Raw genomic sequence first — 27,529 nt, 5'->3', positions numbered from 1 at the left:
ATTCTGTACTAAATGGTACAGCTTAAACCTTGTGAATTGTTCCCGGAAGTGCTGAAGCTTTTCCAATAAGGATGACGCTCCGACGCGGCCCCACGTGATTGAGGGCTTGTTTCATGTGCTGTTCGTAAACATGACCACTTGTTGCTTGAGTCCCGAGCAGAGCATCAGCTAGCGATTTGCTCGGGACACCAGCACTACTCCAGACGTCCATATTTTGTCAATTCAGGGATTTCCTATTACTGGAGTTCCCGCTCAGAGCATCAGCTGATGTTCTGCCAGGGGGCTCCAGCACTTCTGCCCACGTCACTATCCATATATGGAAAATTACGTCGGCATCAGTACTGGAGTCCACGAGCATTGTTGCCTATTGCACAGCCAAGTCCAGGTGTTCAGATGTGTGGATTGTTTCCCTAAGACTCAGATGCTCTATTGGGGAAATACAAGGCACACTATGCAGTACCAGAATCTGGAATATGTATACAAATATTACCCATACCCCTAAATAATAACAATAAAAAAAATATAGTGACTAAATATTAGCCCCATACCATGACTGGATGACACCCCATACTGTTGCTGAATTTTAAAAAAAACTATTTGATTACCAAAAACACCACCATATTACCACCATACAGAGACTGAATTCAGTGATTATATAGTGGTCAGATACCGCACAGGTGGATCCAGATTATCATCACACTGCAGATTGGAGAAACTAATAAAATACTTCCAGTAACTCACAGGTGATATATTATTTAATTGAAGTTGTTTGCTTTCTCCATTTGGCCCAGTCAGCTATGACGGCTTCTTCCAGCCACAACTCATCTTTTGCAGAGCTTGCTACACAGACATCTTCAAACCATGCTTTTCCAGCAAATCCCCACCATGTTTACAATCCCCCCATCCTGCAGTTCCATACTGCGGTTACCCCCTAATAGTGTGTTGCTCAGTGCCCCCAAATACTTAATACATAAAAGTGTCATAATACAGATTGCACCATATACAATTGTAACATATAAATAGTGCCCCCATAAGTGCCACATATATAATTGTGCCATGTAAAGTGCCTCATTTAAATTGTGCAATAAATTAAGACAAAACTCCCCTAAGATAATTCTGAAACCAGAGCTGAACCCAAAATTACATCATATCCCAGACCCCTAACTTAAAATCAGACCCCTAAATTGAAACAATACCCCAGACCAGACCCCCAAATTAAACCAGATCCCAGAACCCAAAATTAAACCATACCCCAGACAAGACCCCTAAATTAAATTAGACACACTGACCAGCCTGTGGCTACGTAGCACCAAAAGCAGCAAGCTGCGATGCACTGTGTCCCGACACCTTTATATCATAGCCAGCATTTGCTTTTTCAGCAATTGTACTACAGTAGCTCTTCGGCGGGATCGGATCAGATGAGTTAGCTTCGCTCCCCACGTACATCAATAAGCCTTGGGCGCCCATGTCTTTCGCGGATTCACTGGTGGTACTTCCTTGGACCACTTTTAGTAGGGACTATCCACTGCAAACAGGGAACACTCCACTAGACCTGCCAATTTTTAAAAAGCTTGCTATCACAATTTGGCCCTTTTCAAAGTGCCTTGTCAAATAAAACGTGATTCATCAGACCAGGCCACCTTCTTCTATTGCTTTATGGTCCAGTTCTGATGCTCACATGCCTATTGTAGTTGCTTTGGCACTGGACAAGTCAGCATGGGCACACTGACAGGCTTGCAACAAGCTGATAATGCACTATGTTTTCTAACAGCTTTCTATCATAGCCAGCAGTAACCATTATAATTTGTGCTATCATAGCTCTTCGGTGGGATTGGACCAGACAGTCTACCCTGTCACCTGTTTACTGGTTACACTTCATTGGAACACTTTTTGTAGGTACTAAACCCGGAATACCAGGAACACCCAAGAAGACAAGCCATTTGAAGATGCTCTGACCCAATCATCTGGCCATCACAATTTGGCCCTTGTCGCTCAAATCCTTATTCTTGCTCATTTCTCCAGCTTCAAACACAGTAAATGTAAGAACTTACTGTTCATGAATCAGTCCTTAAAGTATTAATTTACTTTCATTTAAGTTATTCCATGAAAACCAGTATAAAATAACGGAATATCATGTGGAAACAATGCAAAACAAACAATATATATATATATATATATATATATATATACATATATATATATATACATATATATAAAAGAGTATATCATAACATAAAATAATGTATACAACAGTATAAATTAAAATGTATGCAACAAAAAAAAATCTTACCTGGGTCTTCAATGTTGAGGTTTTTAATGAGCCATTGGACAATGTCAGCTCCTAAAAAAATAATGTTGAGTATCATTAAGAATGAACAAGAGATTTGCATGAAAATCTAAAAAAAAATATTACACATACACATATTTGAATATATATATATATATACACACACACACACACACACACACACACACACACACACACACACACACACACACACACACACACACACACACACACACACACACAGCATTATTCTGCCAGAAAACAGATTATTGTTGATTACACCACCATATGTGCTCACTTTTAAGGTTCATGTACACAAGTGTATTATGGCTCCATACAACTTCCAAGTTCAGGGATGGCATTGCTTCTAGGGGAAAATAACTCCCTTACATGGTGCAGTACCATATAGTGCAGTTCCTACGATATGAGTATGTACGAGGACAGTATTGATACCATTACCATGTCTCTATTCTATTCATTCTACGTTTACATTTATTCATTTGTTTTAGATCACTAAAGCAAGAAACATTGTCCAATTAGATTAACACCTTGTGCTTAGTAACAAGCTGTTTCTCCCTTTCTCCTAAGCACTTAAAGCAATGCTGTCACACCGTGAATTACTATACTGTCATTTCTATGCGACTCAAAGGAACATTTTATATGCACAAAAGTTCATTGTGACTTTGCCGTTTGAGGCAACCTCATGTTAAGGTTGCAAAGGAGAAGAATAGTAATATGGTTATTTTGTACCCTTTTTGACTATTAAAATCCACTTTCTAGAATATTGTCAACAATTTACTAATCAAATTCATAACTATGTTGAATTTCCAAAAGGCCACAAATGTGTATTACATAAAATATCACATCAGAAGAGCTGACATAAGAGTCAGAAAATTAATACCCTATGATATCTATAATCCTGTCCAATTAGGCATTTGGCTAAAGTGGCAATAAAATATGCATAGAAAATGTCAGTTTTACATATAGAACCTAAACAAACCAGCTATTGATAAAGGCTAGTGAACCACTATATGGGGAAGTTCACACAGAGTTTTTTGAGGAGTTTATTGACAAGTTTTTTGATGCGGAAACTGCATCGAAAAACACGCCAAAAGACGTCCGAAAATGCCTCCCATTGATTTCATGCCCTATCTTCGGGCGTCTACTCCTCTGACCTCCCATTGCCATCAATGGGAGGCTGAGAAAGCGTATTTCAAACGGAATTTAAGAGGCAGATTTTCCTCCTGCAAAAAACTCAGTGTGAACCCAGCCTATCAGGTTGTACTGTATTACTTATACAGTATGTAAAATGTTCAATTAGAAATATAAACTCTTTTGAATATTGTGCAATGATAGATTAACTATTTTTAAACAACTTTTCTCACCGTTAGTACCCCTCAACATAGCTAATGATTCAACTCCAACTCCACAGGAATGCTTGTTATACTTGTTTGTCAAAAGGATAAGAGGGCATAACAGCCCAGTAACGGGCAAACAATAGAACTCTCAGGAGCCCTATAGCAGATGTGTCAAATCTCTGGGCTTTACTGGAAGTCATCCTATTTTTAGCCTCCCTCACCCGGTCACCAGTGATATCAATTTTCACCCATTTCCTTAGCGAGGGAGACTAATACAAGTGGGACTGTTAAACAAAAAAAACAACAAACACACACACAGAGGAGACAGGGAGAACAATGTGGTGCTTGACAAAGACCCAGCCACTGTAATGGGTCGAAACATTGCTTGTGCGATGTTTTTGTGCACAATAAAAGATCATATTTAAAAGGATGCAGTTTCCTCTACTACGCTTTTAGATCTTTGTTTCAGAGTGTTACCATCAAATAATAGTTCATTGCTGTGTCACCTTGGATACCTATTGCTGTATATACACAGGTCCTTCTCAATTAATTAGAATATCATTAAAAAGTTAATTTATTTCAGTAATTCAATTCAAAAAGTTAAACTCATATTATATAGATTCATTACACACACAGTGATCTATTTCCAGCATTTTTTCTTTTAGTGTTGAAGATTATGGCTAACCGTTAACGAAAACCCCAAATTTAGTCTCTCAGAAAATGTGAATATTCAGTAAAAGTTCAAGATTGTAGACTCATGGTGTCGCACTCTAATCTGCTAATCAACACAAAACACCTGCAAAGGTTTCCTAAGCCTTTAAATGGTCCAACAGTCTGGTTCCGTATGCTACAAAATCATGGGGAAGACTGCTGACTTGACAGTTGTCCAAAAGACAGTCATTGACACCCTCCAGAAGGAGGGTAAGCCACAAAAGGACACTGCTAAAGAGGCTGGCTGTTCACTGAGTGCTATATCCAAGCATATTAATGGAAAGTTGAGAGGAAGGAAAAAGTGTGGTAGAAAAAGGTGCACAAGCAACAGGGATAACCGCAGTCACAAGGAGTGGACTGCAGCTGGAGTGAGTGCTTCAAGAGCCACCACACACAGACGTATCCAGAACATGGGCTACAACTATCGCATTCCTTGTGTCAAGTCTCATGACCCAGAGACAACGTCAGAAGCATCTTACCTGGGCTAAGGAGAAAAAGGACTGGTCTGTTGCTCAGTGGTCCACCGTCCTGTTTTCAGATTAAAGTAAATTTTGCATTTCATTTGGAAATCAAGGTCCCACAGTCTGAAGGAAGAGTGGATAGGCACTCAATCTAAGTTGCTTGCGGTCCAGTGTGAAGTTTCCACAGTCAGTGATGGTTTGGGGAGCCATGTCATCTGCTGGTGTTGGTCCACTGTGTTATATCAAGTCCAGAGTCAACTCAGCAGTGCCACAGGCTGATCTCCAACATGCCACGCCGCATTGATACAGTAATTCATGCAAAAGGAGCCCCGACCAAGTATTGAGTGCATATACTGTACATACTTTTCAGTAGGCCAACATTTCGGTTTAAAAATACATTTTTGAAACTGGGCTTATATAATATTCTAATTTTCTGAAAGGCTAAATTTTGGGTTTTCATCAGTAAAATACTATTTACCTGTTCAGGGCAGGACCTGTGTAGTTTCTCTTACACAGGATAGTAGGTGAAATTAGAAAGGACACTGCTGGTTGGTGGAGAGTCTCTCCCCGAACTCTAAAATATAGAGGGATACCCCAAGCACTGTCAAAGGGTCACTATCATTTCAAATTTATTTTCCCCATTTCAAGTCTACATAGGTAGATCAATAATTTTTGAAATAATTCTGTAAATTAACAAGTTATTTTTCCTCATCAACTTTATTCCTCCTTGTCTCCTTGTGCTTGAGGCCTAACAGTGAGCCTTTGAGTTATAGCTAGGGAAAAAAAAGTAAAAATCTGTAAATTAGACATATTTGGTATCCCCATAACCCTAACAACCTGTACAATAGAGTAAACACATTATCTATGGTGAACATTAAATGGCGTATACATAAATGTTGCACTTGTTTTTTTTTTCTGCATTTAACCCATAATTAAAGTTAATATAAATGAGGGGAAAAGTACTTTCATCGTTAACAATGAAAGTTCTTTCCCCTGCAGCCCATTTGAAAAGTGTGCCGATGTAAATGCGGCAACATTATTGGTGTATAAAATACTGGGTAAATTAAATAAGTTGAGGCATTAGGGGGCCCACTGTGACTATCACTCAAGGGTCAAAATAAACTTGGAGTCGGCCCTGTACCTGTTAGATACCTGGACAGTGTTAACTGAATGACAGTGGTTACAAGATGTCTGGGTGGTGGTCACATGACTGATGCTATGTTTAGTCCATTCCATTAACCCATGGATGTATTACTATGAACTAATCTGTGGGCTATATCATTTATTCATTTTTTGACTCTACTGCACTAGTATAAGAAAGGCGTGAGCAGAATTTAAAAAACATGTATGTTAAAGAAAAGAACTGTATGATTTCCTATACTATAATTTAAAAAAAACAAGCAAAAAACTGGTCTACCCCTATAAATACGCAACTCCAAATATTAATCGCCTCATTTTGTTTCACATGAATCCTCTTTAAGTGTAGAAAAATGTTAATTATATCCGTCACAATTACTGAAAATAAAAAATAAAAGTAGTTCAAAAAATTTCATTATGCACAATAGTATCAAATGTTTATTTTCTTATTTGTTAAAGTGTAATTCACTCAAAATGTATTGCTATGATATAGGTGTCCTAACTCAGAATGTATGTAATCTCCATCCTCATCTCTTCTCTCTTTGTATTGTTTGTTACTAAGAATATCTCTTATTTGGCTGCCAAGAACAGTACAATAAGGGTTCCATCAAAGCAGAGCCCAGCAGGTTTCTTCCCCTTGGACTATAAAGCCTTGTAAAAGCCAGGAAGTAGAAGCTGTAAGAGTTCTTTTTAGAAAGTTAAAAGTACAAGATCTTTTAGGTCAACAGATCCAACTTTTATTTTTACATCTCAAAGGATGACTGCAGGATACTTCAATTTAACACAGTGAAAAAGTATTATACAGTACAATGTATTGCATCCTATGTTTATTAAAGAAAAATATTTGTTTTGAATTATAAAGTCCATTACACTACATGTATGAACGATTTTTTTTAATTACTCAACCTAAAGAACCAATAAAATAAAACACTGATCTGATTTATAAGAACTTCTTGAGCCATACAACCATTAATACTATACTGGTACCATTGAAAAAGCTTGTGTTTCTAGGTAGATTGACCAAGACTATTGTCAATTTATGGAGAGAACAAGTATCTGCAGTTTTTCCATTATATAGGGCATTTTAAATTTTATCAATATTTATGAAAACAATAAATGAACTTTATGGTATGATGGCCGTTAGCAAATGCAAACATATTTAATGTGTACCTCCGGGGAAAACCTAAGTGCTCTTAGATGTACAGTACCTATGGGGAGCTTTTACCTTCAAAACTCAACCATTTTTGCTCCAAACCTAATGGTAAGTTATCAACGTCTGCCATATTACAGTGGAGCTGGAGCTTAGTCATGGTCACCGTCTCTAGAAGTCTATTAGCTCCCACTGTCATTTTAAGCACCTTCTCTCGAAAGAAATTATGACCAAGGACAGGAATAGGCAATCTGAAAATCTCCATGGTGCACCTTCATTGAAATTTGTAGACAACTGACTCAAGCCTCTTTCCACTTGCCACTGAGAAAGATACATTTCCTAAAAATATTGAATACCTTCTGCTATACAACAAAATAGAACCTTAAAAGGGGTTGCCCAGTTTAGAAAACAAATTTTTATAAACCCTATTAGGAATTCTGAGTTAATAGAGGGGGGTCCTCTGTTAAGAATCCTGGTCTTTTGGCCAGATTGGAGAGCAGTCACAAACAGTGTCTCTTGCTCTAGAGGACCGGTCCTGTAGTAAACAGACAAATCATAGATATGAATGGGCACTGTGAAATTCTTCAATTCCCGAGGTGGCGCTGCATTTACTGCAGAGCAGCTGCATGTAAGTCTTACATCGCCAAGCACAATGCCAAACGTCGGATGGAGTGGTGTAAAGCACGCTGCCACTGGACTCTAGAGCAGTAGAAACGTGTTTTGTGGAGTGATAAATCACGTTCTGGCAGTCTGATGGACGAGTCTGTGTTTAGCAAATGCCAGGAGATTACCTGTCTGACTGCACTGTGCCAAATGTAAAGTTTGGTGGAGGAGGGATAATGCGATGGGGTTGTTTTTCAGGGCTTGGCCTAGGCCCCTTAGTTCCAGTAAAGTAAAATCTTAATGCTTCAGCATGCCAAGACATTTTGGACAATTTAATTCTTCCAACTTTGTGGGAACAGCTTAGGGTTCAGCCTTTTTCTGTTCCAGCATGACTGTACCAAATAAAGCAAGGTCCATAACGGCATGGTTGTGCGAGTTTGGTATGGAAAAACTTAACTGGCTTGCACAGAGCCCTGAACTCAAGCCTATTGAATAGCTTGGTGAGGAAGCCGCTGGCCGCAACATCTTGGCAGAGAATCAAAGGAGAGGTAGCCGGAAAATACAGAAAAAGCCGAGCTTAACGTCCTCAGCTGTTTCAGTAACTCCCATAGAATTGAATGAGAGTTATGGAAACAGCCGAGCACAGTGACATACCCTCGCAACAGGTTCCGTGTTCCGGAAATAGATGCGGGTCCCAGAGGTGGGACCCGCATCTATCCGACAACTGAGGCATATTCTGTGGATATGCTATAGATGTCTTAGATGGCAATATCCCTTTAAATGTGAAATGTACTGTGAAAGATTATGAAAGCTTATAGTTTAAACAAATGAATAAATTTTTTTGCTGTCTTTTTATTGGCAGAAATATTTTCCGCCCATTTTTTCAGTGGAGATTTTGACAGCTTGTCCATATATGACCTACAGGTAAAGCGGTTTATTACTATCCGCTAAACAAATATAGTAAAAAAAAACACAGGTGCTTCCAGGGATTCAGTGCAGGACTAAATATTATGTTACAGGAAGCGCTGCCAGCATTTAACACTGACTTATTGATCTTAATCCTTATCCCTGTTAGGTCCCATTCACACGAACGCGTTTTTGCGGCCGCAATTCCCCCGAAAATACACGGGAGGATTGCGGCCCCATTCATTTCTATGAGGCCATGCACACGACCGTAGTTTTTACGGTCCGTGCATGGCCCGGCAGCCCGCACCGCAGAAAGAACGGACCTGTCTTATTACAGCCGTGTTCTGCGGTCCGGGCTCACTCCCTCTGTCAAACACATTAGATGCCGCTGTCGCTATTGACAGCGGCATCTAATGGGTTAAACTGCTGGAATTGGAGATCGCTTCGATTATGGCAGTTGGGACAGGGGCCAGGCGGTGTATAACAGCCGTGCTCCTGCCGCTGATCGCGTGGGTACAGTGGCAGTACCCGCAGGATCAGAGGACAAATATATCCATCCTTATGCGGGTACTACCTGCTGCATAGGATGGATATATCCGTCCTTCGTCGTAAAGGGGCTAATACCATATCTTTATATAAAAAATAATTCAAGGGCAGACGCAGGCAGTCAATAAACCAAGAAGCAAGAAGAGTATATGGGCCCCTTTATCTCCAAAAGCATACCATAGAGCCTTCCCACTTATTTCTCTCTAACAACTCACCAATAACTTTAAAAGGCATGAAATAAATTTCTGTCCCTTAAATGCAATCTAATAGACTGTAGGAAGCTGCTTTGGAGATGGCAGTGGGCTCCCATATCTTCGTATATCTTAGTATATTTTGTTTGTTTAATAAAATTAGTTTTAAAGATAAGAATGTTCAGGTCCTAGGATCAAACTGATCTTCAGCGCTAAACTATCAAAACTGCATGTGGCTATCCACAAGTAAACCTGATCAGATTACATAAACTTGCCACGTATAGCACTCTCTAGAAAGGATATTGCCTTTACGCTTGTTGGTGTTGAAATGTTATCAATTAAGTGTTAATTGCGTTGAGATGTGCAGCAATCTTGAGAAATTATAGCTACATATTTTGAACACATGGAATGTAACCCCTTAGACACCAAAAGGGTACAAGTTTCTTTACCAATAAAATATACAACTAGTGGTTTATTACTGTTTTGGTATTTTACATCATCAACACACTAAATATTTTGTCAGGTGGATATGGCTGAAAACTGGATGTACAAGGAAAAGACTTACAACAAGATTATTTTATGTTTAAGCTTCAAAATTCACATTAACTAGGAACAAATTAAATATACAATTTATGGCTTCTTTAACCCCTTAATGAGCAAGCCTTGTATGAGGCCATGTTTTATGTGGGAGAATTTGTATTTTCTTCCTGCGCAGTTAGGGGGGGGGGGGGGAGGTACAAAGAAATGACAATGTAATTTATTTTAACGGTATGAATATAGAAAAAAAAAGTGATTTTCTGCATTTTTCTGTTCTTTCTAGGTCTTCATGGCTGACAGCAGAGTGTTCCCCCGCTCTCCGATCGCATCACCGGGTTTCCGGGGACACGATTAAAGAGTGGAGTCCCATTTGATCATGCCGCAGTCACAGACCGTGTCAGACAAGAGCCATGAATAAGGACAAAAGTGTTGTCCGAAACGCGTAGGCTGCTGCTACCACCCCCTTGCACTTGAACTTTTAAATTATTGAAATAAACTTGCAACTTTGTTTCCTTTTTACAACTTTCTACGAGCGCTGGATAATTTCCTCTGTTTTTTTCCTGTTGCCTTGCCGAGTGCGTCATGCAGGATCCAAGTGCAGTCTGGACTGAGACAACTAGTGGGTGAGCTGGAGGATTCCTCCCTATTTTTCCTCGATCAAAGGTACAAGTTAGTAACAGCGCTTGCTTACAGAATGAGCGCTCGCTGGAGCACTCAGCCTTTTCTACAGCGATGTCAAAAGACATGACTATAGATTCTAGACCTGACCCGACCGCTGTCAAATGACAGTGGGCGGTCGGATTAAAGGCTATGAAAACTTATGATGGGCATTTTTTTATTTTTATCAACAGTTCAGTCAGTGTGTTTGGTTTAACTTTTTAATTAGTCTTTATTAAGAATACTTTTTGAGATAGAGCAGCTGCATCTAGCGCTAAATTCGGTTGCTGTCAAGTCCGTGGTACAGAGCAGCTGTATCTCAAAAAGTAAAACTTTTTAATAAAGACTACCGTAATTAAAAAGTTACACTGAACAGACTGATTAACCAGTTTATAAAATAAAAAAAAAAACTAAAAACTAAAAACTAAAAAAAGGTGTACGTAGCCTTTCAAGCTTACCAAACTTTTCAGGTTACTTTTCAGAATAAGCGATTATGTGTGTGTACATGAGGAATAACATGAGGAATGACATGGCTATTATTTGACTTGAATTCTTCATTTGTTTTAGCAGTTTTCCCCTCTGCAGGCTCTCTCTCTAATTATTAGTGGTCTCTGAGCTAGTGGGCGGAGCCTAACTGCTATAATGTCTTCTATACACTGCACACGGAAAAGAGGACATTCTGCTCTCCTATCTCGATCACATATATAGAAGCTGCAGTAACATGGTGGACATTATGCAGTAGTACAGAGCAGTGTAGTTGATCATCCAGCACTGGGGTGAGACAGTAACTTTTATCAGGAAGCTGCAGCATGTCCGTATTTGTCTCACTCTGCTCACCCCTCCCTACAGACTTGTATGGGCAGCGTGTCTGTGTCTGACTCTCTGCTCCTGCTCCCTCCTCCCCATAGACTTCTCTTGGCAGGCAGTGAAGAGACACACCCTCACTTTCTGTAGTCCATCTCCTCTGCTCTGTAGCTAGGGATGGATTTTGCTTGACAAAAAGGGATGGACAGCAGATTACAGGAAAGGAGACACCTAGTGGCAGTAACTTTACACAGAATTTGAATGGATAAAACAACTTCATTTTAACAGTAAGTAAATTACAAAGTTAATATTCATCAGGTATACTACTAGATTAACAAATTGTCTGAAAAGTTAGGGTAAGGCCACACGGTGCGTCGTTGATGCAGTTTTGTTGCGTTTGAAAACCGCATGCGGTCAACTGCATGTGTTTTTTGTCTCTGCAATGCTGCAGTTCTGTTGCGTTTTTAAAGGAAATAATTGATGGAAATAGTTTTTATCCGTGTTGAGGTTTGTTAGATGCTTCCTGTATATAGTTCATTACATTGCATTGCAGAACTGTTAGCAAAAACGCAAGCAGTTCAGCAACAACTTTGGCAGCGCGGTCATTAACTGCATGCGGTTGGAAATTATGAAGCAGGTAACTGCACAAAAAACACATTGTAATATAATAGCAGCAGTCTGTCTATAACACAAATGTCACCATTGACTTCTATTGAAAAATGACTTTCTGCAGTTTAAAAACGCAACATAAACGCACCGTGACTGCACCATGTGGCCTTACCCTTATTGTCCATTTAAGCTTTTTTTTTTTCATTTAATACGTGAGCCCGCATCATTTTATATTGTTTTATCAATTTATCACATATACAGTACATTAGTACACATAAGTATAGTTGTTCTACTCACCAGTACATTACAAAAGATATTCTCTTGCATTAAATTAATATAGAAAAAAAAACAATACCAATGACTTAAAATAATGAAGGAACAAACTTATGTTAGACTAAGATCTTCCTAAAACTATTGAATCAAAATTTGAAGTCTGCATTATTTGATCACATGTTTTTAGAGGTTGGGTTGAATTCTCATTAAGGTGGTGCTGTTGTAATGAGTTATCGTTTAACTTCGTAAATTAGCTAGATTTGCATTGGTTAGAAAAAAATGGGTAATTATTTTTGGGTTTAATTATTGTCTAATTAGTAATCAAACATAAATAGGCATTAGGGGTATTGCATATACAAAACATTATCGAGCTGAAAAGAAGGGGCATAACAAAGTATGATCCACAACAACAAATTCAGATAGAAAGTTAACCAGTGGCATAGATTATAGTTCTGTGCTACATGACATGCAGTGGGGAGGGGGGGGGGGGAGGCAGTAAGGATCTTTCAGGGGTCTGCCCTGGTTTGGAAAACCTTCAATGGATACCAGGTATTGGTAAGTGAGTACAAGGAGTCCCGCTCTGCAGGACGTTTTCCATCAAAATGTATAATTATTTTGAACGATCCGAAAAGTATTGTTATGGTGGAGAAAGGGAAATCTTTATGAACACATCATTTATTTTAAAATGAAGGTTTAACAGAGACAAAGGAAAGGATGCAAAAGTAGAACTGGGAAAAAACAATAATGTAACATAACACATTTGGAGGAGAAGAATAGTAACATAATAGAGAAAGCCTAGATATAAGTGGGTACAAAAATACGCAAACAAAAAAAATGGTGACTTAATAGAGGACTGAAGACGGAAGTCTGGTAAAATAAAGAAAAGTGGATATTAGGTATACAATAGGGAAAGAAAAAAAAAAGAAAAAGAAGGACCAGAAAAACTGGATCGGGAAGGACAATGAAAAAGAGGGAGACAAAAATATAGAACTAGAGAAAAGTAGACAGCAGAAGAGACATTCTCATGGAATGGTGTTTGCAGGATGGAAAAATAAAGATTGATTGGTTGGTGGCAGGAAGATGTTGACAGTATCATTAAACGAAGATAGAAAGGATGGTGACAGGATAGAGAAATTGAGTTAGCAGAATGGAAAATTGCTACTAGATGAATGGCAAGGTGGAAAAAATGAGATAAATAGGTTGACTAAAGGCTGGAAAAGTGCAGATCGGAAGGTTGGAGGCAGGATGGGTGCATCAAAGGAGATGGCTTACTCAGTGGTTGGCACCACTAGGTTACATTCACACGTGTATGATTTGCATATTGCAAATCCGACAACAAATCCTACATGTTCTGTGGCAGAAAACAAAAATTTCTGCAGCGGGTGTGCAGCAGATCAGCATGGAATTAGCCCCATTGTCATTCAATGGACCAATTTTCTGATTTTGCATGCGGAATTGACGGAAATAAGTAGCGAGTGCATGGAAATTTTCTGCAGAAAGAACAGGGTTGTGGAAACCCCATTCACATGCATGTGATTGAGATAGTCATTTTTGACGTGTCAAATTGGACACGTATGAGCAGGACTTTACCTTCTAGTCCTGGGATCCTTGGTTTGAAATTTCAAGCACTAGGGGAAACATATAGATTCCTTGCAGAGGTTTGTGTGTATTTCCTCTGGGTACTCAGATTTCCTCCTGTCCTAGAAATTTGCCCTAGTTTGTGAACGTGAAATAGAGAAATCAGACCCCAATAGGGACAGGGACTGATGTGAATGATTATAATCAGTGTATAGAATAAGTTTTGCACTGTATAAAGTTAGAGATAGGGGAAAGGAAGAATGACAATGAAGTCAAGAAATAGTAATAAAAGGAAAGGTAATCGAGTGAAGAAAGATATACAAATCAAAACAATGATAAGAGCATACAGTATGAGAAAAGCTATAATTTGCAATTGCAAAGTCCAGAACTCAAAGAATCCGAGCAAGTTAACAGCAGTCCACTATCCATTGAGAACCTGGGAATCACATGTCAAATGATTCAGCCTTAAAGAGGCTCTGTCACCAGATTATAAGTGCCCCATCTCCTACATAATCTGATCAGCGCTGTAATGTAGATAACAGTGGTTTTTATTTTGAAAAACTATAATTTTTGGGCAAGTTATGAGCAATTTTAGATTTATGCTAATTAGTTTCTTAATGACCAACTGGGCATGTTTTTAGTTTTTACCAACTGGGCGTTGTTATATGTATGCATGATGCCGATGGACCCATAATTGGCAATGACAGAACTACAAGTAATAGCACTGCAAGATGGTTTGCCAAAAACAGTATTTTTTTATCTATGCAGAGAAAATGCATTGCATTGCTTTATAGATCTGTTTTCAGCTAAAAGCAATGCCAGGGTTCACAATGTGTATGATTTAAAGAATTCATGCAGCACGTAATAGAGAATTTAAAAGCAGGAAAGAGGTAATGACTGGCTAAGCGACATTGCATATCAGAACACACTTATTTTCATCTTTAAAGTGCTCTGATATTTTTTTGGTCAGGCATACAACACAACTGCATTTGAAAAATGGATTATAGAAATATTTTCATAGCCTATCATATGAAAGTACTTTTAAACAGTAAATTACTAGACTTTAACACTTTAATAGAGTTGAACACATCTAAAGCTAAACTCTACCATTAATTGAAGGGATTACCAGATATAAAAAGTTAATAGAAATAGAGGTAATACAAATGTTAAGGTAGTTAATCTGTGTTTCAATTTTGCTTCTATTATAAGACGTGGAATATCAGTGCTGCACGTAACCAATATAGCCAGATGAAAATGCATGGGAGGCTTGTCCAGAATAGAATAAATTATCAGTCCCGTGAAATAATAATGTGACTATTGTTATGGTTTCGGGCTCTTCATATGTGTATGCATAGATTACTAGAAGATACTTTTTATTCATTACATCCTGGGCAGTGGCGTAGCTATCGGGGTCGCAGCTGCGACCGGGCCCCTGAGCCTGGGGGGCCCACGGGGCCCCCGTTGCCATACACCATGCTGAATCCATAAATTTTCTGTGCCGTGAGGCCGGCACTTCCTGGTTACGGTTACATGGTACTTAGTGTACCATGTGACCGTGACGTCACGTGAGGGGCGTTCCAGCCAGCGTGGAAGAGCCGGTGCGGAGGACTCCAGGTGAGCTGCAGAGTCTGTAATGTAATGTATTGTGTTGTCTTGTAATGTATTGTGTTGTATTGTGCTGTGTTTGCGGTGGAGAGGGGGGGGGCATTAAATTACAGCCCCCCTCCTCTCTCCACCGCAAACTGAACAGTACAACATAATGCATTACAAACTGTGGGTCGCGTCCCCCTGGAGCGTCGTGTGAAGACCTCCGGGAATCGCGTGTCACTCACCGAGGTCCCGGTTCTATTCAATGCTTGAGCAAGGAGCTGATGGGTTCCTTGCTCCAGCATTCACTGTGCCCTGAGCGGCTCGACGCAGGCAGGTGGGATGTAGCGACATCATCGCACCTGTCTGCGCCGAATAACTCATAGCACACACCGGAGGAAGCGAAGGATCCTCCACCCGGTGTGGGAACGGGGATAGGTAAGTAATTATGTTATTTTTCTTTTATGCACATATGGGGGCATTATACTGTATGGGGGGCTGATATGGTGAGGGGGCATTATACTGAATGGGGGGCTGATTTGGAAGGGGGCTTTATACTGTATGGGTGGCTGATATGGCAGGGAGCATTATACTTTATGGGGGGCTAATATGGCATGGGGCTGATAAGGTGGGTGGCATTATACTGCATATTGGGCGGATATGGGGGGAATTATACTGTATGGTGCTAATATGGGGGGAATTATACTGTATGGGGCTGATATGGGGGGAATTATATGGGGGCATTATACTGTATGGGGAGTGGATATGAGGGCATTATACTGTATGGGGAGCTGATATGGGAGCATTATACTGTATAGGGGCTGATAAGGGGGGCATTATATGGGGAGCTCATATGGGGGCATTATACTGTATAGGGAGCTCATATGGGGGCATTATACTGTATGGGAAGCGCATATGGGGGCATTATACTGTATGGGAAGCTCATATGGGGAGCATTATACTGTATAAGAAGCTCATATGGTGGCATTATACCGTATGGGGAGCTGATGTAGGGGCATTATACTGTGGGGGCTGATATGGGGAGCATTATACTGTATGCGGCTGATATGGGGAGCATTATACTGTATGCGGCAGTTATGGGGGCATTATACCGTGTGGGGGCAGCTATGGGAGCATTATACGGTGTGTGGGCATTATACTATGGGGGCTATTGGGCAAGGCGACTGGGCATAGGCACACACATGGGTCTGGTGATGGTGGTGTTGGGGAGGGGTAGGGGGGCCCAAGCTGAATTCTTGCACTCGGGCCCATGAGCCTTTAGCTACGCCCTTGATCCTGGGCCACTAATGAGTGATGTGACTAGGATGATCTTCCCTTTCATTGTGATGTTTATATTTGAAGGGCAACTTTTCATTATGTATTAATAGAAACCCTTTTTAACACCTTCCCGACCGCCCACTGTCTTTTGACGTCAGGCGGTGCGGGTGCTTAATCTACAGAGACGTCTTTTGGCGTCGCTGCAGATCAGGCTGATGAGCGCTCGTGAGAGCACTCATCCTCTAAGCAGGAGCTGTTACTAACAGCTCCTGATCTTAGAGCAGCCTCCTGAACACAGCTGGGGTCGGCACACATTCGGACCCCAGCTGTTTAACCCTTTGATTACCGCGGTCCGTGACCGCGGCAAGATCAAAGGGAATTCCCCTCTTTGATCGCATCACCGGGATTCCAGTGATGCGATCAAACACTGGGGAAGCCCTCTGCAGTCAGTCCTGGGGACCTACAAAGGACCCCAGGGCTGTCTGTTCCATGTGCCTGCTGTTCGTGCACACTATGTGCTGCCCGATCATCAGCCTGTGTCATAGAGACACAGTGTAATGTATTAGCGTACAGAAGTATGCTAATACATTACAAGTAAAAAATTAAGTTATCCCCTGATGGGATTAAAAAAAAAAAAAAGTAACAAAACCAATAAATAAATAAAAAAAGTCACAAAAAGAGTCTTTATTTTGCATTAAATACATTTTATTGCCCCTACACTAAATAAAAACAAAAAACCTATGCATATTAGGTATCTACACGACCGTAATAACCTGAAGAATTAATCTAATGGGTTATCTAGCGTGAAACGTGAACGGGATAAAAAATAAACAAAAAAAACGATTCCGAGAATCGCTTTTTCCTATATTCACGGCGTAAAAATTTTTTTTTACCCCCAAACTGTGGGAAAAAAAAATGCTATTTCTCTCGCATAAAACAAGGCCTCATACAGCCACGTCAGTGAAAAAATAAAAATGTTATGGCTGCTGAAACGCAGAGAGGCAAAAACAGAAAAATTTAGCTGGTCATTAAGGTCTTTTCAGGCCCGGTCATTAAGGGGTTAAATCATAAAGCTCTTAGAACATTAATCATAGTCAGGACATGTAAAACCTTGATCACATATTTATTGTTATGTATCTCTATTTAGTACTTTGTGAGTGTAGTTACTCTGCCCTAAGGTGGTACATCATACATATTGTAGTATATCTTTTCTGTCCTTTCCCATGCCACCTTCCAAGGAGGCTTGGGGAACAGAGGACTCTATACACTTGCAATAGGTCCCAAGGCAAAAAATGTGCCTGCCATTAGAAGCAAAACTGTTCATACACTTTCCATCTTCAATTTGACCTACATACAACTATTCTAAGATTCAAGCAGCACAAGCATTTCTAGTTGAAGCTGATAAAATATCCTAGATGTTAAAGTGCTTCAAATACCAACAGCTAAGTTAACCCTTCTACAAACTATTAGTGGTCTATGGACAGTATTTATGGAGCAGACCTACTGTAAATGGGTCACAGCCAAATTCCTGTAACATAGGATTAGCAGCGATGCAGTGTGGTTAAAGCCATGATTGCTGCAGAGGTGGAGTAAGCGCTGTACTATAAAATTAGGAATAAATACAGAGAGACGCCTCCCTTTGTTTGTTACAGAGCATAAAGCAGGTTAGAGCGTTTCCCTTTTTAAGGAACTATAATAAATAACGATGAAATGTATCATCGTCTAGTTTAACACAGGATATTTTGACATTTTTCAAGAAACGCCACTGCTATTATCTGTTGGAGTAAATCCCTGTGACAGCGTGTAGCTCAAGCAGAATTAATTGGGTAACAAAGAAAGCTACAGTTTTGTGTCTTGAAAACAGCATGTAAAATAGTCAGGCTGTGATTCTTACTTTTGTTTCCTCAGTGCTTTTTCCAGAAGGTCTTTCTCCAGCTGCTGGTTACACTTTCGTGTGTGTTTTGTAGAACTACATAAGGCTTCGTTCACATCTGCGTCGGGCTTCCGTTCATGGGTTCCGTAAGACCTTTCAGTCAGGGGAATTCATGAACAGAAACCATAGCTGTAAAGGATCTGCCAGACACAACTTCTGTGTCGACGCCCATAGGTAATCAGTCTGCACCTGCTTCTATGTCTGTGAGACTGACTCCATCTTCAACCACCCAGGATGGCAGGCTTAGGAGAGGGAGAGCCTATCGCAGCCTGGCCAGACGGAGCTAGCTCCCGCCCACTGTCTATTTATAGGTGGGTACCCAAGTGCTCTCCTCAGGCCCGTATCCCCTGCAATGGACCAGGTACTGGAGGGAGCCTTGGACCATCCTGCTGTCCACAATCTTGGCCACCTCGAATTCTACCCCCTCAGGGGTGAGAACAGGGACCGGAGGTTTCCTCGAGGGAGCCAAGGACGGGGAGCAGCGTTTAAGGAGGGAGGCATGAAACACGTCGTGTACTCGAAAAGACGAGGGCAACTCCAGTCAGAAGGAGACAGGGTTAAGGACTTCAATGACCTTGTATGGCCCCATAAACCGGGGAGCAAACTTCTTGGACGGGACTTTAAGGCGGAAATTTTTTGACCATAGCCACACCAGATCCCCGACCACAAACAAGGGGTTAGCAGAACGTCTTCTATCTGCCTGAGTCTTTTGTATGCTCTGGGACGCCTCTAGGTTCTTCTGAACCTGGGCCCAGACTGTGCACAGTTCCCGATGAACGACATCTACCTCGGGATTGTTGGAACTACCAGTTAAAACGGAGGAGAACCGTGGATTAAACACAAAATTACAGAAAAAGGGGGAGACCCTTACTGACCCGGTTATTAAGTGAAAATTCGGCGAGGGGAATGAATGAGACCCAATCATATTGACAGTCAGAGATAAAACACCTTAAATATTGTTCTAGAGACTGATTAGTCCACTCAGTTTGGCCATTAGTTTCAGGATGGAAGGCAGAGGAGAAGGACAGATCAATCTCCAACTTTTTACAGAAGGCTCTCCAAAACAATGAAACAAATTGTACTCCTCTGTCAGAAACAATATTGACAGGGACCCCATGGAGACGCAGTATGTGTTTGACAAACAAGGTAGCTAACGTCTTAGCATTGGGTAGTTTCTTGAGGGGCACAAAGTGGCACATCTTACTGAAGCGGTCTACTACAACCCACACCACGACTTGCCTTGAGATGGAGGCAAATCGGTGATAAAATCCATGGAGATATGGGTCCAAGGTCTCTGGGGAACGGGCATAGAACATAGTAAGCCCGCTGGTCGGGACCTGGGAGTCTTGTACCTAGCACAAACTTCACAAGCGGCGACGTAGGCCTTAACGTCTTTGAGCAACCCAGGCCACCAATAGTTTGTGGCAATGAGGTGCTTGGTACCCAGGATGCCTGGATGGCCAGATAGTGCAGAGTCATGATTTTCCCTAAGTACCCTTAGCCGGAATTGCAGGGGAACAAACAGCTTGTTCTCAGGAAGGTTCCCGGGAGCTGAACCTTGATCAGCCGCAATTTCAGAGACTAAATCAGAATCAATAGAGGAAATGATTATACCTGGAGGAAAAATACAAGCAGGATCTTCCTCCGAAGGAGGGCTGGCCATGAAGCTACGCGACAGTGCATCAGCCTTAATATTTTTAGACCCAGCCCTATAGGAGACCAAAAAGTTGAATCTGGTAAAAAATAACGCCCATCGAGCTTATCTCGGGTTTAGCCTCCGGGCAGATTCTAGGAAAACCAGATTCTTGTGGTCGGTAAGGACCGTTACCTGGTGCCTAGCCCCCTCCAGGAAGTGGCGCCAAACGCAGAGCAGAAGAGTGGTCAGTAAAGCCAAGGTCAAACACAAGCAGAGGATAAGAAGTTCAAGAAGCTGCAGCAGGGCCAGGAAACCAGCAGAGAAGAATCACAAGCAAAGGAGGAACCGGAAAGGCAGGTATAAATAGACAGTGGGCGGGAGATAGCTCCGTCTGGCCAGGCTGCGATAGGCTCTCCCACTCCTAAGCCTGCCATCCTGGGTGGTGGAAGATGGAGTCAGTCTCACAGACATAGAAGCAGGTGCAGACTGATTACCTATGGGCGTCGACACAGAAGTTGTGTCTGGCAGATCCTTTACAGTACCCCCCCCTTTTATGAGGGGCCACCGGACCCTTTCTAGGTGGACCTGGTTTATTGGGGAAACGCAGGTGGAACCTCCTGAGCAATACCCCAGAGTGAACATCCCGGGCGGGTACCCACTCCTTTCGGGAGAGTTGTCCTTCGGAGGAAAGTTCAGGGGCGTCAGGAGCCAAGGAGAAGGCCCATTCTTGGGGCCCGTTCTGAGAGCCAGCGGGTGGGTATAATTATGTCCCGGCTCCAGGACGGGCGCCAACAATGGGCCTTCTCCTTGGCTCCTGACGCCCCTGAACGAAAGCATTTTTTAAACGGAAAAAGTGGGTTTTAAATTTTTTTTTACTTGAGATTTTTCAGGTTTTTTTATTATAAGGTTTATTGATCTATTTTTTCCTTTTTTTTTTTTTAACCCACTAAGAGATTCACTATGCGATCATTTGATCCCTTTTGTAATACACTGCAATACTTCCAGGGTTGGACGGGCCAACCAGAGAACGAGAGCATCCTCTGGTGGGCCCAGACTGACAATAATTGACCCAAAAGATCTAGCAGACGACAACCCCATTTTGAGGTATCTTTGGAGCCAACCACTCACCACTAGGGTCTATTTGTTATGGATTGATTCAAAATAACCTATTAGATCTTATTGATGCTATGTCCTGTGTGTGCAATGATAACAAAAATGATGATACAATTAAAAGTAGTCATGCTAATTTTCTCTATAGATGGAGAGTGGGCCCTTAGGATAATTTTCTTTGGTGGACCCAAGGTACTCCAACACTGAATACCTCTGTATTGCAGTGTATTATACCTGTCAGTTTAAAACGGACATGCATTCCTCTGGCAGGGCCTCATAGACATACAATAATGGCAGACCTAGGGGCCTTTGATCAAAGGCCCCAGCTGCCATAGAAACTATTGGCATCATGCAATCTTGCCGCTGGGGTGCCGATTGAGTGATAGAAGGAGCCCCCTTCCTCTGAAAACACTTAGATGCCGCTGTCGCTATTGACCGCAGTATCTAAGTGGTTAAACAGCCAGGTTTGGAGGTAACTCCAATCCTGGCCGATTGAGCAGGGGTATGGCTGTCTTTCAACATCCCAGCACCAGCTTTAGCCGGCATGAGACACCCGTGCTGGGCTTATGACCGCGCCACTGTAAAAAAAAAGTGGTGCTTTGGCTTAAAGTACTGGCTGCCACAAAAAGCCGTATGGGCAGTCATTAAGCCACCAAAACAACTTATCACCTATCCAGCACAGCGCTCTGTAATCTCCAGCAGTCCCAAAGAGCATGAATGGAGCGGCTGCGAGCATGTGTGACCTGCCGCTCTGTTCATACAGTGGACTCCGAAACCCCCATTCAGTGGATCGCAATGGTGGGACCCTCCAGCTATCAAAGACTTATCACCTTTCCACAGGATAGGTAATAAGTATTTCTGGTGGGAATCACATAAAAAGCTTGTGCTTTGGTGGAACCGGCCCATCCATGTATCGCATCCTGATCACATATAAATGGCAGTCACGTAATATTACATTACACCTGCAGCAGCTAATTTCTCATGGTTTCCCTTTCAGCTCCTCAGGGGATTACAGGCTGAATTATAGAAGTCTATAATCTATTTGGAGTAATAGAACAACGTGCTGACGTCGTAGGTAAACCTATGATGTACAAATAGTTTTGAATTAGAACCTTCTCTTCTAGGAATATGCAGTATTACATAACACTATTTTTCTTGCAAGCAATTTACAAGAAAGATGAACCGAAACAAACAATAATATACTGCAGCACAATTATAGCAGCACAATAACAGATAAGATATCGGACCTCTGAACGCCTGCTTTGATAGATCCCGATCTCATCGGTTACCACCTGCTCGCTTATGCTGAATGATGGAGCAGAGGCGCCAACAATAAGACAAACGCACTGCCACTCTGCCCTATAATTGCGATCAGTGTTCCTGATAACACCTGTGCTGCAAAAAAGTGTACACAATTGTTATTTTAAAGGGATTTTCCACTTACAGCCTGCCAGTCTTATGAAAGATGACAATGCAGACAGACAACTGCATTACAGATGGCCATAAAGGCAGTCTCCATAAACTAATGTGTATGGGGGCAGCTTGGCAGTTAACAACATGGAATTTTTTATTTGAACATGGCCAATTTTTTGATCCATTAGGAAATAAATGCTCCCAGAGGTGTCTGGCAGCAGCTTATCCCTCTTTCCCTCTTGAAATAAACATGCAAACTTGGCCAATACGAGTGTGAGGAGGGTGATATCCCCTGACCTCAATGTAAATAATGCACCTGTAGGTAAAGTGTCATCACTCAATAGCTCTAATGATAATCTTGTACAGTACCAACCATATAGATTTTGAACTAATGATCTAAAATCTGTGTGCGTTTACCCAGCCTCACTTTGTCAGGGTGGGTTTACATACAGATTTCAGACCAGTCAACCATACATAACCATGTTAACTCAGGTTGTATGTTTATTCATACTGTTAAAGGGCTGATATAATAGCGGGGTTCACTGGCTAGTGTCACCCACTATTACTACCTCCTTTATATTAGGGTCACTAGGGTTATCCCTAGCTCCCCTACCCTTTTCCCTGTATTAACGTTAATCTAATCACTTTGCTACTAGGTAAGGTACAGTTGTAAGTAAATAAAAGGTAATATTTAGTAATACAACAGTAATCACACTTATACTATACTGTGATTATTTACTGTGTTTGGTGTATTTTATATCTAAGTGTATCCCAATACACATAATAACTTAATATGTATTGAATACATTGACACTACGCGCGGCACAGTATAAACAAGGTATCACAATCCTAATCTATACCATCACCCACTTACCTAAACAAGCATATAAGTTAAGTTGTAGTTTTCACACGCTCACTATTTCTGTCCCACTCCCTCTTAAATATAACGGTCCCTGTACACTAAGGGTTAACAAGAGAGGTGGAGGATAAAGGGTTACCAGGGAATAATCAGGTAAGGGTTAACAATGGGAACAGGGGATGTGCAGGCAGGAGGAAAAGGGTTAACAAGGGATGTACCAGGGGATATGCAGGTAGGTATATACCAGGGGATGTGCAGGTAATGTGAGGGTTGGAAGGGTTAAACCAGGGGACGGTAAGGAAAGGTAAGGGTTAGAGAGAGTAGACAGGGAGAGAGAGGGTTAAGTGTAGCTGTGGCTACACTTGACACTTCGCATGTCCGGATTGATGCGGAGCCAGAGCCGGGGAGCAGGAGACAGAGGAGAGGTCCATTGGTGGAGCTGGGGAGCAGGTAACAAGCTCGTTGGTGGAGTGGTCAGGAACAGGAGCAGGAGATGTGAGCTGGCATTGGTGGAGTGGTGAGGGCAGGTTCCAGCTCCTGAGCATACCGACGCAGGACTATTTAAACCCTGCCGGTACGCTCGTGGCAGGGAGCGAGTGGCGATCGCCCTGGCTAACATGGGTCAGCGCAGTCATATGCCGTCACCGACCAACCCATGAGAGCACGAGAGCGCCAGCACGCGCGAGATATGGAGACAGGAGAACAAAGGCAGTATCTCCTGTCTCCATCTGTTTCAAGCAAAGCAGGACGACGGCTAATTGTTATGCTTTATTGTGAGGTCGTTAATAAGGACCTTGGCTGTGTCTCTCTATATATATATATATATATATAAATAAAAATAGGGGACGCTTCCCTTTACATGTACTATATATATCACAAAATTTGGGAGATGTTTATTTCATAATCGTTTTTGTCTTTATGTATTTTTTCTACCACACGTTTCCCCTGCCCTTTCTGGTCGTCATTGCAGACAATCATGGAATTGTGACCATGTATAATTGCAGTGATGTCTGCGGTCATCTACTACATGAAGAAGCTACTTTTTGAAAAATAAATTTTATTTAATTTCAACAAGAGCTACAATCAAAAAGTACACATACTGGTGATTGCTTTAATATGGGGTTGTTATAGGCATCAAACCCTAGGTCTTCTCGAAATCTACAGGTGCCTCACAGCTTCAGCGCATATGCATATATCTACAGTCAAATGCTTTTAATCAGATAAAAACCAAATAAATAAAGATATATATCAGTGAGTAGTTGGGTTGCTAGCACCAGGCATCCGGTGCCCAAGCCACCAATTTTTGGCCTGGTGCTATGGATCCCCGGATGACTGCCACACTCAATTGTATCGGCATCCTCAGAACGCAGATACAATTGAATTATATAGCGGAGCAGGACACTATTAGCGGAGATAGGGTCCCTGCGCAGGCCGGCGCGATGACATCATTGGATCACGTCCAGAAAGTTTCAGTTCTCTTTGCGGAATCAATAGCATAGTTGACCGCGCTATAGATTCCACCAAAAAAAGGAAACCTAACGTGACGGAGGCCAACGGAAACCATTAGCAACGGAAGCATTACCATTGAAATCAATGGTAATGCTAACGGAAAGCTATGCTTCCGTTCATCGGTTCCCCTGACGGAAAGTTCTGATGGAAGCCACGAACGGAACCCCAACGCAGACGTGAAGTAAGCCTGACAAACAAAATTCATGTAACGTTCATTGAAGAATCATTTAAACCTTTTCCACTTAGTTCAACATTATCGCACGACCAAAAGCAAATCTCAAACCTGGGAAATTGGACAAAGCATCTTAATTTTTAGTGATTGTTCTAAGACAATAGTGATGGTTTTATTTTATCTATAGCCTTACCTTGTGTGCCATACTCTCATATGAGCACATTGGACACATTGGCAACATTGCTAAACCCCGAGTCTCATAAAACAATCATACTAAAGATGCCAAGTAGTCACTATATTTTTCTGATATTAACAAATCATGTTTGAAATCAGAGGACACTAAATTTAATATTAGCAAACAATATTCGTGCAGCAGTTGCTACCTTTTAGGCTCTCAACCTAACATAGTACCAAAAGGGAGCGGACTCGGCCTCTTGTAGGGAATAAGTACTTTAGCCCCCTTCCAACGAGTTCCCCAATATTTTTTGGCATTTAGTCATCTGTTTGAAAAGATAGTTCTTACATATGGAGGTTTTTCTCCATGGTACGGTCATTCTTATGGTTGGAATATGGTACTCTTGCAAAGCCCCACATGCATTTGATCTTGGCAATATGAAGTAAATGCAGAGAACATAGAATTTACAACTAAAGACAAAGAAGGGAATAGATTGGGCTCTGTTCACAACTGCGTCGGAAGTTCCGTTAGGGGCCTCCATTGCAGATCCGGTCTTTGACGGACACCATTATGGAAACCTGACGGAACCCATTAAAGTCAATAAGTTTCATTGGGTGATGTTGGTATCTGTCATGCGACGGATCCGCCACTTACGGTTCTCATATTGTTCTGTTCCTATAACGGAAGCCTTGAATACAGGTGTGAACCCAGCCCAAAGTTTCCACATGGACCGGTGACAAAAACAACATTTTACGGCATGTCAATTAACCATGCCATAAAATAGTAATGCCATAAAAGTGTGACCAAGACTACTTCATTTTAAGTATCAAGGAGGGCCCAGCATTTGGACCAATACCAATCACACTTATGACATAAGATAAAAATGTTTAAGTGGATTACTCCTTAAAGATTTATTCATAGAAATGGGGCTAGTTGAAAATTTATTTACCTGTAACCACACTGGGGATTTTTGACAGGAAGCTTTTGACTGTTCTTATAGGGACACCACCAGCTTTATCATCTTGCATCCTGGTGATGATATCTTCAATCTGTAGCAGAGAAAACAAATGGTTTGTCACTATGGATAAGGAAAATTATGTCGGTCATTTTGTATTCGTTATTATTCATAGGAAACAGTCTTTTTACTAAAGAGGTATTTACGACTCACTGGAGGAGATTTAATCAATGTACTTATGCCAGTTTGCTGGCATAAATACATTGAAAAATATGGTATTTGGGCTGAATTTTTGAAGCCGTTACGCTTTTTCCAAAATGTACAATTACGACGGAAAAAGTGGTACTAGCCCCAGAGTTGCAGATAGGGTGACACACTGTGACTCCCCCACAATCTCTGCCACTTTTCTTATTAGAAAAAGTGACAGAAAACAAACGCCATATTAATCCTGTACCACATTAACCTACAGATGTAGTCAAGTTTATCTTGACTGATAACTTGCTGCAGTGTGATATCACACAACAAAAACCATTGGAAAGTTATTGAAAAAGTCAAGTTAAAGCTTCTTGCCACAGTGTATTTAATGTGTTAAGGCCCTGTTCACACAGTTTTTTGGCGCGGACTTTGACATGGAAACCAGGTCTGAATCAGCACAAAAAAACTCTCAAAAATGAAATCAATGGGAGGCCGAGAAAGTTTTTCGCATTGTTTTTTGCCCACGGCGATCAATGGCTGCGGCCAAAAAAACGCTGCGAAAACCACGACAAGAAAGTGCATTCATGTATATATTCGAATTGTTCACATATGTATTCATTCTCTATGAGCCATCTTTACCTGCAACATCACAATGCGTTGCAAGTCATGTAACAGCTGCAGCGTAGCCCTAGCCTTAGGCAGCAGGGCTAACAGCTGAAAGTAGTCGTTCTCCATTATTTTCCAAGAAAGTTAACTAGACAAGCAATTTGAGGCACCATGGATAACTGTGAGCTTTGGATGCAGCTTTCTTTATAGTTGGCAGTCTGCTAACCATAACTGTATTTGAATATTAAAGTAAGCCTAGTACATGGTTTCTACTGTATTTCATTGCTAAATTC

At 41.3% G+C, this 27,529-nt stretch overlaps 1 protein-coding gene across 3 annotated transcripts in view; it reads right to left on the bottom strand.

Moving 5' to 3' along the window:
- The window catches only part of RGS6 (regulator of G protein signaling 6), a 481,401-nt gene that overhangs the window by 160,418 nt on the left and 293,454 nt on the right, over positions 1 to 27,529 (bottom strand). For all 3 annotated transcript variants that reach the window (XM_075844496.1, XM_075844495.1, XM_075844497.1), the window contains 2 exons: positions 26,430 to 26,529; positions 2,291 to 2,341 (listed from right to left, as the gene is read on the bottom strand). In XM_075844496.1, the coding sequence (XP_075700611.1) occupies positions 2,291 to 2,341; positions 26,430 to 26,529 (151 nt within the window). The remainder of the gene's footprint in view (positions 1 to 2,290; positions 2,342 to 26,429; positions 26,530 to 27,529) is intronic.

This window comes from Rhinoderma darwinii, chromosome 12 (assembly GCF_050947455.1).
Source record: "Rhinoderma darwinii isolate aRhiDar2 chromosome 12, aRhiDar2.hap1, whole genome shotgun sequence".
Taxonomy (NCBI): domain Eukaryota; kingdom Metazoa; phylum Chordata; class Amphibia; order Anura; family Rhinodermatidae; genus Rhinoderma; species Rhinoderma darwinii.
Note: the sequence above shows the minus strand (reverse complement) of the source record. Positions and strands in the feature narration are given on the sequence as shown.